Consider the following 13,615-nt stretch of genomic DNA (forward strand, 5'->3'; position numbering starts at 1 on the left):
GTTTGCCAGATTTTTGTAAAGTTATTATAAAGTTATTCTTTTAACCCTTTCCTTCATACTCTTTGGAACAAAATCATTATGCATAGCTCACACTTAAGAGGGGTGGACTTACTATCTGCTGAAAGGAGAAGCATCTGTGTAAATAATTGGGAATTCATGAGAATAGTGTACCTTCGCTCATTAATTAATTAATTAAATCATTTATTAATATTAGTATGGGCTCATGATTATTTATTTTATATTTTGCATTACAATCCAGTATTTCTTCATCCTTCCCTCCCTCCCTTCCTTCTTTCCTTCCTTCTTCCTCCCTTCCTTCCTTCCTTCCTTCCTTCCTTCCTTCCTTCCTTCCTTCCTTCCTTCTTTCTTTCCCTTCCTTGTACAAACTGTCCCAGTTTGGCCACTAGGAGCTCTTTCAGTGGGCTTTTGATTATTTCCTAAATTTTTGGCATGGAAAGATGCTCTAGGGTTATCTTGTTTATTTCCCACCCCAGTCCTAGAATCAGTCATTTCTCCAGGGAGCCTTCTTTATTCCTAATGGTATTAGTTAGGGTTTTCCGAAGAAGCAGAACAGAGCAGACATATACATATATATGCATATACATATATGCATATGTATAAAAACACATTATAGATTTACAACATATACAATACACATGATTACACATAAATACATATAATTATATATCATAAATCTATAGTAAATAAATGTTTTACATATATAATATATATAATCACATGAACCAATTCCTTACAACGAATTTTTTTTGCATATATATATCTATCCATAGATAGATATATATATGATCTTTGTATGTATGTATATATATATACAAAAAGAGATTTATTACAAGGCATTGGCTTGTGTGATTATGGAGGCTGGCAAGTCCAAAATCCGCACAGCTGCTGTTCCATTTCAAGTCTGAGGGCTGGAAGGCTGCCGCAGAGCCAGGAAATGCTGATGCCCCAGTTTGAAGGCCATCAAAGCAAGAGAGCTGTTTTTTTAGGGGAGGGTCAGCCTTCTGTTCTCTCCAGGCCTTCAGTGGATTGGATGAGATCCACCCACATTATGGAGGGCAATTGACTCCATACAAACTACCAATTTAAATGTTAATCTCATCTAAAAACATCCTGACAGAAATACCTGGAATAATATTTGACCAAATATCTGGGCACCTTGTGGCCTAGTCAACTTGACACATAAAATTAACCATCACACTAATATTGGGTCATGGTATTAGATACCAAGATCTGGTTGCTAGATGTGCTCATTGCTACCGGAGTGTCATTGTTTCCAGGTGCCTTAAGGTGGTGGAGCGAAAAAACCAATGTATACATTCTAGCATTTCCCTGCATATACACATATCTATAAATGTTACAATATGTAACCATCTGTATCTATACTAAACTAACCATAAGCTCATGCTGGTGTCTACAGTTTTAATTCATTACCATAAAGATAGTTTTAGCGTTTTCCTTTGCTTATATGTAAACTTGCACCAACAGTGAGAAACCTGGCTCTAAGCATCTGCCATCCGTTTACTTAATTTTTCAATGCCATTATATGTGTATAGTGGCTTCATAATTATTATACCTTATCCCTGTGGGAACTGACTTTATTAACTACAGTGTTTATGTATAGCTCCTCTTGCCTTTAGTCTTACAGGTTCCATTCATTTCCAAAGTTACTTAGGTCAGCCTTTTTTATCTCTAACCCCTTCCATGGGGTTGTTTCATACATTTGTAATACAGTAGCTCTTTTTTTCACACTTTACATTCCATCCTGGGATTGCTTAATCTCATAAATGATTCCTTTTTAATTTCACAGAGAGAGAGAGAGCGAGCGCGCAAGCACAAGCAGGGGGAGTGGCAGAGGGAGAGGGAGAAGCAGGCTCCCCACTGAGCAGGAAGCCTGACATGGGGCTCAACGTGGGGCTCGATCCCAGGACTCTGGGATAATGACCTGAGCTGAAGGCAGACACTTAACCGACTGAGCCACCCAGGTGCTCCTCCTTTTTAATTTCAAATATTAAAGTTCACTCTTGTGCTACAAAATTCTGTGAGTTTTGACAAATTCAGAGTGTAGTGAATTCACCATTACAGTATCATACAGAAAAGTTTAACTACCTTAAGTAAGTCCTCTGTGCTTCACTTACTTAACCTTGCAAAAGTCTTTTGTCTTTCCACATAAATTTTAGAATCAACTTGTTGATAATCAATGGAAAAGCTTGCTAAAATTTCAATGGAGATTGTGTTGAATCTATATAGCAAACTGGGAACAAATGACATCTTAATAATACTGAATCTTCTAATCCATAAATATGCAATATCTATTCATATATTTACACTTTTGATTTCTTCCATCAATATTTTATAATTTTCCACACATAGATATTCTTCATATTTTATTAGGTTGATACCTAAGTACTTAATCTTTTGGTACTAAAGATAAATGATACTTTAAAAAATTTCAGCACTCAGTTCTTAACTACTGGTGTATAAAAAAGCAAATGACTTTTTAAAATGGTAATCTTGTGTACTACAACTTTGCTATACTGGCTTGTTTTTTTCCAGGAGATTTTTGACAAAGTCTTTCAGATTTCATACATAGACTATCATGTCATCTGGGAATAAAGACAGCTTTATTTCTTCACTTCTAATCTGTATAACTTATATTGTTTTCTTTCATCTTATTGCACTGGTTAGAACTTCCAGTATGATGTTGAATAAAAGTGGAGAGAGAACACACGCTTGTCTTATTCTCAGCCTCAGAAGAAAAGGGTCCAGTCTCTCACCAGTAAGTGTGATGTTAGCTATAAATTTTTTTTGATGTTCTTTCCTAGGATGAGGAACTTGTTCTCTACTCCTTGTTTGGTGAGTTGGTTTTTTTTTTTTTAAATCAAGAATGGATGTTGGGGGGCGCCTGGGTGGCTCAGTTTTTAAGCACCTGCCTTTGGCCCAGGGCGTGATCCCGGAGTCCTGGGATCGAGCCCTGCATCGGGCTCCCTGATCTGCCGGGAGCCTGCTTCTTCCTCCCCCACTCCCCCTGTTTGTGTTCCCTCTTTTGCTGGTTGTCTCTCTGTGTCAAATAAATAAATAAAATCTTTAAAAAAAAAGAATGGATGTTGGATTATGTTATATAACTTTTTTTCTGCATTAATTAATGTAATCATATGATTTTTCTTCCTTAGCCTTTTGCTATGGTGAATTACGTTGATTGATTTTGAATGTTGAATAAGCCTTACATGTCTAGAATAAATCTCATTTGTTGTGGTGTAGAATTCTTTTTATACATCATAGGGCTCAATTTGATAACATTTTGCTGAATGTCTTCATGTCCATGATCATAATAGATATTAGAATGTACTTTACCTTTCTGGAAATGTCTTTATCTGGTTTTGTATTAAAGTAATGCTGTCCTTACAGAATGAATTAGAAAGTGTTCTTCCTGCTTCTATTTTCTAGAAGAGATTGCCAAGAATTGGTGCCATTTCTTTTTTAATTGTTTGGTAGAATTAACCGATGAAAATATCCAGGCCTGGTGCTTTCTTTTTTGGAAGGTTATATATTACTGATATGATTTATTTAGTAGATACAGCACTATTATCATTATCTGTTTCTCCTTGTGTCATCTTTAGTAGTTTTTTGTCTTTCTAATTTGGCTCATTTCATCTAAATTATCAAATATGTAAGTATGGAGTTGTTTGTAGTTTTTCTTGATTATGCACCATAAGATTTTAATTTAAATCCATACATGCATATATGGGTTTTTAACCTCCTTTTTGTATATTGCTATAGCCTAGATAAAATTCTTTGCCAGTTATTTTACTTTCCATTATTCCTCATGGTAATATTAGTGTGTGGTGAGTGGGCTTAGATTTTGGGAGCCAAAGGTCATAAATCGGGTATTAGGTAAATTCTGTGCAGAAAGTGAGTCAGTGCCAAAATGAAAGGCTACCTCTGCTCCCTGCAGGAAAGGTTAGAGGTGAACACAGCAGGATACTGATACAGCAGGATCCAGAAACACTTTTATAAATTAGCCAATCCATGAGATTTTCTCTTGTACTGAGAGTTGGGGTTAGGGGCATTAAGAAAACAGACTGAAAACAGTAACTGGCCCTCGGGAAGTAGAAATTAATAGACTATCCCTGCACTGTATCCTATTTTCCTTTAACCATTCTTAGAAGTCAAAGCAGGCCAGGGCATAGCTAGAACGGATGCGAGACCATCTCATCAGAGCAACAGGACTTGACTTCTTTGAGCCACTATGAGAAGCTTATGAGGTAAGGAAGAGGGAATTTCCATTCTTGTTTTGCCTTCACACGTCAAGAAATCAGCATGTAAGTTTTGTGCCTGAGTTTTTGGACCCTTAATGTGTCCAGCTGTAGAATTTTCAATTTTTTCATGTTGTGAGGATTATTGGAATTCACATGCACATACATATATCCTCCTGCATTTGTACTATTTTCTCAGGATAAATGTCTGGAAGTATAATCCCAGCTCAGGAACATACACATTTTAATTATTCTTCATACACCTTGGCAGGCAGGTTTCTAGGTCATGAAGGCAATTGCAAGCAAAAATCAAATATCTTATTCTCGTGCCGATGTTCTTTTGCTATAATTGGACAGTAACATGTTTCTTTGGGCATTATGGGTAGCCACTGGGGCAGGTGGCAGAGAAATCTCAAAGACCAAGTAGGAGAGACTAAGCTGCTACTACCTAATATAGGCAGTAAAAATAATTTTATAACGATGGTAGACCAGATCCCTGCCACTCCACGTGCCAAAAATTTATATGGAAACTGATCTGGGGATGAATCCTGAACATCAGGATACCAAACTGCAGTTTGTTGAAACTGTCGGAAGGAAGGGAGTAAAGTACATGGGTGTTGGGAGTATCTATCACGTGATAAGGCATTTGTCCAATGAAAAAACCTCAAGAATCAAAAGTGATAAAGCAAGTCACACTACACCATAAATTATATATAAATCTGCTTTATTGAAGTTAGAAGAGAGCAAAGAACAGAAAATATCACAGGGATACAAATCCTGTTTATCACACACCTGGTTACTTGTGCTTTCATAACCATTGTGAGGGAGCACCTCAATCTTTGAAAGATGGGGAATTCCTGGGCCAGTAAAAGCAATAAGAAGTTGCCCTATTCTGGAGTGGGACCCAGGCAGTGACCTTCAGATGGTGAGCAATGGAAGCTCAGGTGGATCAGTAGAGACAGAAAGGAGAAACGAAGGCACTCAGCAACTTTAGCTCCAACCCAGAAAGTAAGAGAAATCAGAGGCAGGAGAGAAGTAGCCTGAGAGAGGGCAATGCCACTGTAGACGGGGACAACGTGGGACCAAGACCAGATGGCAGGACTCAGTGCTTGTAGCTCTTCCTGCTGGAGGAGGACGTGGTGGTGTATTTGATGGTGGAACTGCTGCCTCCAGAGGAGCTGAAGCCACCGCCCACGCCTCTGCCGCTGCTGGAACTGAAGCCACCTCCAAGGCTGTGGCCACTGCCATAGGAGTAGCCGCTGCCTCCGCCCAGGCCTGAGCCACCGCCCATGCCGCTGGCACTGCCATAGCCGCCAGACACGGTGGACTGCACCACAGCTGTGAAGGAGAGAGGGACAAAGACACACAGGACACAGTGAGCTCTCTCTGCCAGTCTCAGGCCAGTCAGAAGAGCACAAGGGCAAGGGAGGGAGGCAAGCAAAGGTACTTACAGATGTTGACTTGTCCGACGCCTTCCCCACTCAGCCTAGGAAGGGAGAGAGCACAGGGAGCGTGAGACCTCAGAGAGCTCCCAGGGGACCAGAGCGGGAAACCCCGATGTGAGGAGAGCCCCTGGGGAAGCTGCCTTTGAAATGGTTCTCTGAGAGTAGCCATTATGGCCATAAGTAAGGTGCCTTCAACTTCTGCCCAAGACAACGTGACCCTGGATCCAAGATATTTGAGGGGCTTGTGTGGGTTACCCACCTGCACTCCTCGCCCTCCAGCAGCTTCCTGTAGGTGGCGATCTCCACATCCAGGGCCAGCTTGACATTCATCAGCTCCTGGTACTCCTTCAGCAGCCGGGCCATGTCCTGCTTGGCCTTCTGCAGGGCATCTTCCAGCTCAGCCAGCTTGTTCTTGGCATCCTTGAGGGCCAGCTCCCCACGCTGCTCAGCATCAGCGATGGCGGACTGCAGGTTGGCACACTAGGGGAGGAACACAGGACAATGAACTTGCGATTCAGTCCTCCAGAGGAGACTAGCCACACTTCTTGTAGAAAGTGAGGAAGAGTTCCAGAGCCCAATATCATAGAAAGGGACTTTTCCTCTTTTTGCCCAGCCCTTTTCTCTTCTGCACAAATTAGCTAATCTGAGAGCCACATGACAAAACCCGTGCCCTCTATTTTTAACCACCCTGCATTACACTGGACAAAATACCAGCAATTTGGAAGAAATGAACCCACTCATTTCTTTTGAGTGCTGCCTCAAAGCCAGACCAGCACCTTTTTTGATGAGCTCTGTGGATGCCACACTAACTTATACAAAATTAGGAGCATCCTTACTCAAGGAGATGAGTTTCACATCTACCTGTGGAGATCTTGCCCTCCTCACTCCTAAGGGATTCTAACTCACTTGGGTAACACTGATCTTCACCCTGGGTCCTTGCTCAACTTTCTTTTTCAGTAGAATCTTCAGCAGATTTGGAACAATCTTGACCCTCTTCTGACCTCCCCTTTCCTTTCCTCACTTGTTTCTTATATTCCTAAACCAACCATTCTCCTTAAGTAATCTCTTTTAAAAGCCCCAAGACTACCTTTTGACAGTCTGACTAACTGGGATTGCTCCTGTCAGGTGATTGCATCATTCTGTAGTGTTGGCATGCGTGTGTCCCAAGCTGGGGGAACTCACAAGAGTGGGAGCGGTGTGTCCTCCTCTCTGCTATTCCCTCAATTCCCAGTGTTTCCCAAATGGTGACTGATGACCACTTGGTGGTGTAGCAAGGAAAGGATGCTCTTCCTCTCCAGAGCCCCCCACCATACCTGCTTCTTGACATGGTCGATCTCAGATCTCAGCCTCTGGATCATGCGGTTGATCTCAGCAATCTCCTGCTTGGTGTTGCGCAGGTCGTCCCCATGTCTGCCAGCTGTGACCTGCAGCTCCTCATACTGGAATGCAGACAGAGAGAAGGCAGTGTATACGGGCTTTCACATGCCAACAGTGACTTGACTTGTGAACCAGGCATTTAACACACTTGCACCTAGTGGCTTCTCCCCAAGGGATTTTAGGGAAAGTTGATGTGGCAAGGTCACAGGATCCTGTACCTTGATCACAGACCCTCTTTTGAATGGACCGCTGACTGCCTAGTTCAGTTGGGGACCAGCAATGTTCTGTATCCTGTTTCTGAGAGCCGGCATCAGGGTGAAGACAAAAGCAAAGCTCACTAGGTCCTTATCTATGTAGCTGTCCTCCTGCACTTGGGTTCTTTGACTTCTTGAGCTTGGACAGAAAAACTGTAATGCCTGCTCTAGGAGTGCAGGGTACACATCCTATGAGAAAAGATCAGCTTCCTTACAGCACACTTCCCAGCAAAGAAGTCTATAGTCTTGCTGGTGTTCAGGTAGGGGACACAGCTGTCAACTCAAGGCTCACCTTGCTCTGGTACCAGGACTCAGCCTCAGCCCGGCTCCTCTGAGCAATCTCCTCATATTGGGCTTTGACTTCAGCGATGATGCTGTCCAGGTCCAGGTTACGGTTGTTGTCCATGGACAGGACCACGGAAGTGTCTGAGATGTGGGTTTGCATCTGTGCCAGTTCCTGCAGAGCAGAAGATTATCAGATCATTTTTTCCTATGGCATTTACAGAGGTATCCAATCACCCAGATCTTCCACCCTTTGCAGAGCCCCATCAGGGCAAATAAAAGAGGAGTGGAGATGCTTACTGCGTCATACAAGGCTCTGGTGAAGTTGATCTCATCTGTGAGAGCGTCTACCTTGGCTTGCAGTTCAACCTTATTCATGTAGGCAGCATCTACATCCTGGGAAATAAACCAACAACTTGAAGTCAGCTGAGCCCTCCTTCCCAGTCTGAACACCTTTTAGGCTCCCCATCTAGTCCACTCTTGGATGTGTGCACAGACCCAGAGTCCTCACCCTCTACAAAGGAACATGACCCCCTGATCCTCATCAGCTCACCTTCTTCAGAGTCACAAATTCATTCTCTGCTGCTGTGCGCTTGTTGATTTCGTCTTCATATCTGGAATTAGAGCAAGACACAATTGAGCCAGTGGCGAAGATGATACAGCAAGATCAGCCTGGGTTCCCAACTTTCCATAAGACAGATATCTCTAAGTTGAGCTTTCCTGCCACTGAGCCACAAAAATGGTTTTTTTGTGTTCCCTCAATTCCTAATATCTTTTCTCTCCCCACCCACCTCTATGGTCTATTTGTTCTTTTGGGGTTGTTTTTAGGCACTACTTGTGGTTTTCATTGCCATGGACCTGTTTCCCTATGGAACCGTGCCCACCTCTGGACCTGGTCACCCGGTCGTCTTCAAGTGTGCGCTTCAGGAAACTGAACCCCTTTGTCTCCTTGAACTCACTTGTTCTTGAAGTCCTCCACTGTGTCCTGCATGCTCCTCAGCTCCGAGTCCAGGCGGCCCCTCTCGCCCAGGATGCTGTCCAGCTGTCTCCTGAGGTTGTTGATGTACTGCTCAAACAAGGGCTCCAGGTTCTGCCTCACGGTCTTGGTGCCCTGCTCCTGGAGCAGAGTCCACTTGGTGTCCAGGACCTTGTTCTGCTGCTCCAGGAACCGCACCTGGGGGAAGGCAAGGTGGTTATTTGCCAGAGAAAGCAATGGAGAAAGAGATATGAGTTGCCAGGAGCCCAGGCACGCCTGGGATGTCACTGAGCTCCTGGGCTACTACAGAGCATGTAGAGAGGATCAGACTGACAGTGTTGGTCCCCCCAAACCTATTTCCTTCCCACCCCAGTGATCCTAATGTGAAATTCTTCCATGGACCTATGAGGTCTTCTCGCTGGCTAAGTTATGTCACCTGTCAGTAGCGTTCAACTTGTCTTTTCTTTTCATTGAAAAGCACAATCACACATTTCCCTGTTACATTGCACGATTTTTTAAAAAAATCATACCTCAGTTAAAAGTATATGAATTGTGCAGAATCTAATGATTAAATCCAATTCAGTTAATGATTGGAGTGCAATATCTTCTGTTTTAGTACATAGTTCTCCTCTACAACAAACGCCCTCATGGTCATGCTCTGGTTCTACACATTCCTTTCTATGGATACATAGATGTTTCTGAGTCTTTTTCTTCTAATCCAGGCAGAAATCCTTTCTTTTCTTTTTCTTCCCACTCTTTTCCTCATGCCCAGAGTCCTCAAGGAGATTTCCGCTGGCATTATTTTTTGATTCTAGGAGTCTTCAGAAGGTAAAGCTAACCCACTCCATTCTCTCACTGCCTTATTTTGCTTCATGCTTATGAAAAGTAGAGTATTCTTCCCTGGCAGGGATGAAGGACACGTAAGAGAGCCAGGGGTTTTAAATGGTTTCCATCACCTGCTGCCTGTTGTGAACGTGGAGGCCAACTGGCATCCCAGGGGAGAGCTAGTCTCAGTCCCCTTCTCCCTGCCTCCTGAGTCTCCCCCTGGTAGACAGTCATTGCTTGTCTAGTGTCAGGACTCTGGAATCCCAGTGCAGGTAGGTGTTCCTGGCTCACCTTGTCGATGAAGGAGGCGAACTTGTTGTTGAGGGTCTTGATCTGCTCCCGCTCCTCAGTCCTCACCCTCTGGATGGTGGGGTCGATTTGCAGGTTCAGAGGAGTGAGGAGATTCTGGTTGATGGTGACCTCTTGGATGCCTCCAGGAGGGCACACAGGGAAGCCAGAGCCTCCATAGCCACCAACAAAGCCAGCTCCACCACCGAGCCCAAAGCCACCACCAGCTGCACCACCAAAACCAAATCCACTTGCGACTCCACCTCCATAGCCAAAGCCACCTCCAACTCTGCCACCATATCCGCCACCGATGGCACAGCTGCCCCCTCCGATGGAGATCCTCTTGGAGCCCCCCAGGCCATAGAGGCTCCTGCTGCCAAAGCCGGCTCCTCCATACACTCCACCGAGGCCACCACTGCCCCTGGAGCGGGACACGGAGACACTGCTGAAGCCAGAGCGGCAGACCCCTGGGACTCTGGCTGAGCTGGCGCTGAAGCCACGGTGGCTGACGCTTTGGCTCCTAATGGTGGATTTGCTAGACATGGTTCCTGAAGAGGAGAGGGCTGAAGAAAGCGTGAGAGGCTGGAGGGTAGAGCTGAGAGGAGCAGATCTGTGAGATGAACCTCCCGGCAGCAGTTTATATAGGATGGAAATGGGTTGGGCTCCGTCCTGGAAGGTGAGCTTGCAGAGCGGGAAGGGCTGATCTTTACAAATAGTGAGATCAGCCCCAGCCTCTTAAAGGTATGAAATATGAAGATTGCTTCTTTGGCTTCCTTTAGTCATGGAGAAATTCTCCTGCCTTCCAGCCTTGTTGATCCTAACACAATAAGACTGGATATGAATTCACTGAAGTCATGAGTTAGTCATGTTCTCAAACAAAGGAGACAAGGAGCTGATCTGTGATAATTGTCCCTTCTTTCTGCTTACTCAGACGCTCCTCTGTGTGCCCCCTTCCCACACAGGTTTTCTCCTCTACCAGCACCACCCTTCCCATCAGGGTGGGACTGACTCTGAGTTCTTATAGGCATTTGCCCAAAGGCCTGAGCAAGAAGTGGCCTGCAGTGTTTTTCACCATGTTTGTACCTGTCCTTCTGGAGCTCCTGGCTGTTCTTCCTAGTGGCCTGGGCATGAAAATGGGGGCTATTTTGGAGACATAATCATTCTTTGAAAAGCAAAGGGACAAGAGAGTTGAGTTTTTACACTATGCAGTCAGCATTTGCTCTCTGTTCTGTGTGATAAGCTGGCCAATTGGCAGTTTCCTCAGAGGACAGGAGACATCACCAAAGGTCACTCTGCCTAGAAACCTGACTTGTGCACCTCCCTTTCTAGTGTTTGCTTCCACTGATCTGTTATTATGCAAAATTTTCTTTCCAACTGGAATCCACAGACACCTTTTTCTCTTCTGTTTGAAATGTTCACTTAGAACTTAAGGATTCTAAAATGAGTAGGACAAAAATCATTGAGGACTTCACTGAATTTTTATTCTAACAGACACTTCTTAGGAATCAAGAAGCAGACACCTTAATGGGGTGTGTACAGAAAGTTGAGGGAATATAGAAACAGTGAATCATACAAATGTGCCCTTACATGTGTGATTATGTCACAAGTAGATTCCAAATTTTATTTCTAATCTCAGCACTTGAAATCTGAAATGGCTACACACCTCGGAGGGAAAGAAGAGTGATGTTTGGCCTGGAGAGGAATGAGGTCCATTTTTTCCCAGCCCACACATTAAGTACTGAGCACCCGGAGCATTGAGGCATGCCATTGTGTGAGAACACAAGGGTAAATGGCAACCAGCAGAGGAAGGACAAACTCGCCCATTGAGGTGATCTGAGAAAAGCTCTTGTTACTATCTTAGAAATGTCCCATCTCTCCAGTGTTTTGGGGTGCACAATATCCAGGAGGGCAGGTCATTTCCTGTCCAAAGGAGGTGCTATCTAAGCATAGGGAAGAGATACGTTCTCAAGACAACGGAAACAGCTCCCTTCTCTCCACCCTGGTTGCACAATGGCTGACCAAGAAATGGGCTTCCGCCCACTTCTGGGAAAGGAGTGTTCCTTCCCATGGCATGGCCTTCTGCTCTGTTCTACTATCTTGGGATAGAGGCTCTAGGTTTGGCTTAGACGATGCAGGAGGGGTGGGAAGGGTTGGTAAGTCAGGTGGGAGCAGCACACAGTTTTCCCAGGATTTAGCTCTATAGCTGCTTTCATTGTGCAATGGTGGAGATGGGTAGTTGTCACTGAGAGTGCATGGCTTGCAAAACCGAAATGAGTTACTATGTGGCCCTTTAAAGAAAAAGTATATCGACCCCTGGTTAAGAGCCTGGGCTCTGGAGACAGAGCGCTCAGGCCCTTAACTAGCTCGTGTGTGTCTTTTGAAAATTATTCATTTTTACAGCTGTAAAGTGAGGGTGAAAATAATACCTAGCTCACTGCGTTGTGGGGATTGCAGGAAATAATGCAGAGGCCTTAGCATAGGGCCTGCATGGAAGTGCTCCATCAAGAGGAGCTCATAACCGTATTATAATGCAAGTAGGAAGAAGCTTAGTGGGTTCGGGGGTGCCCGAGAATCTTCGAGAACGGGAACACAGGTGCAGCTGTGTGTGTGGCGGAGGGGATGGGGGCGGAAGAAATGAAACCCACGCTGCAGGTTTGTGGCATATTGGTAAGGACCTGGGAGCCACACGTGGGGGTCTGCCCTTGCTCCCAGAAGCGGTGTGGCACCATGGAAGCCAGAAGGGCAGCAGAAGCAGAAGCCTGATTTAGAAGCTTGCTGGCGCTCAGAGCAGCAGGACAGGGAAGAATCTTTGCTCTGGGGCGGATGCGGCTCCTTGCCTAAGAGGTTGGAAGGAAACTGTGGCCAGAGAGAAGGACGATCTGTGTCTTTGGCAGGAACCCAGCAGGCTGCTCGCTCAGTCCTGTGTGGAGTCAAGCTCCCCTGGGCCACCCTCTGCAGGGCCCTCTTCTGTCCTTGGGGCTGTGCATACAGGGACAGGCTGCCATCCACCAACACAGGTGACCAGATCAGTGCCTCCTTCAGTACTGACCTGACATCTTTTCCAGGGTGGGAGAAGACTCATCCCTGAATAAAGTGTGTAATTCCATTGTAGCAGGGACCTCACATTCAACCAGGTAGCCGGTCACAGGATGGTTTAACTTGAACATATCATCCACTTCCCAGCTTGGCATGTCCACCAGATAACACCAGCAATATAAAGTATTATGTTTCATTTCCTGACATGAGTATTTCTCCTATCTATAGATTTCTACGGCATTCTGTAATACATTATTTTATATTATAGTCTTTTTAATATATATAAAGATGTATTTTTCTCTGAAATTCTCATCACTACCTGCCAGGGAATCAGATGTCCTGGGAACCAATGCTGGTGACCCTGACCATGAATGAGGTCAGCTAGGAGGGCTCATGAGAGCTGCCGCAGGCTCCTATGACAGTGGAGGGGGAGTTAGGGAGGTGGGGCCCCATGGCAGGTCCATTTCTGATTTCACTCTTTTCCTGTCCTGCCACCTTAAAAGGTCAAGTTTGTACTTGATTCATTTGCCCTTGATTTTCTGTATCTTTGGCTGCAGGGAGGCGCCTGGCTTCTATATTCCACTTTGACACTGGGGTAAGTCGTCCTGGGCTAAGTGGTCCTTTTTCCTCCTCAAGAGTCCAGTCTTCTGCCCTCTGTTTCTACTTTCACACTCAGGAGAGGGCTGTGCTCACAGACAGTGCAGACCCACTGGATGGTTAGAGAATTGAGTTCTCCAGTGAAATCTCCCCAGTGTTCCTGAATCATGTCCCATGGTTGTATTTTCCCAGAGGAGCGGGGTGGAGAAGGCCAGACCTTCATAACAAGATTCAAACAGAGGGTGACAGTTCAGGCAACTA

General features: G+C 44.9%; 1 protein-coding gene across 1 annotated transcript; it reads right to left on the reverse strand.

Moving 5' to 3' along the window:
• Positions 1-4,997: 4,997 nt before the first annotated feature.
• LOC113257358 (keratin, type II cytoskeletal 6A) lies at positions 4,998-10,347 on the reverse strand. The gene is made up of 9 exons (XM_026501559.4): positions 9,725-10,347; positions 8,592-8,806; positions 8,186-8,246; positions 7,933-8,028; positions 7,643-7,807; positions 7,033-7,158; positions 5,979-6,199; positions 5,726-5,760; positions 4,998-5,612 (listed from the first exon to the last, which is right to left on the reverse strand). Exons 1-9 carry the CDS (start codon positions 10,262-10,264, stop codon positions 5,377-5,379), a joined length of 1,695 nt encoding a protein of 564 aa, XP_026357344.3. The 5' UTR covers positions 10,265-10,347; the 3' UTR covers positions 4,998-5,376.
• Between the last annotated feature and the right edge of the window lie 3,268 nt (positions 10,348-13,615).

The sequence above is a fragment of the Ursus arctos genome, unplaced genomic scaffold, assembly GCF_023065955.2.
Source record: "Ursus arctos isolate Adak ecotype North America unplaced genomic scaffold, UrsArc2.0 scaffold_26, whole genome shotgun sequence".
NCBI classification, from domain to species: Eukaryota; Metazoa; Chordata; class Mammalia; order Carnivora; family Ursidae; genus Ursus; species Ursus arctos.

What these genes read in the sequence shown, in the direction of transcription:
- LOC113257358 (XM_026501559.4), bottom strand. Translation starts at nt 10,264, where the DNA reads ATGTCTAGCAAATCCACCATTAGGAGCCAAAGCGTCAGCCACCGTGGC. An exon ending in TCGCCTCCTTCATCGACAAG is followed by an intron (nt 8,807 to 9,724) that starts GTGAGCCAGGAA and finishes GCCTTCCCCCAG; the next exon opens with GTGCGGTTCCTGGAGCAGCA. An exon ending in TCGACCATGTCAAGAAGCAG is followed by an intron (nt 6,200 to 7,032) that starts GTATGGTGGGGG and finishes TTCCTCCCCTAG; the next exon opens with TGTGCCAACCTGCAGTCCGC.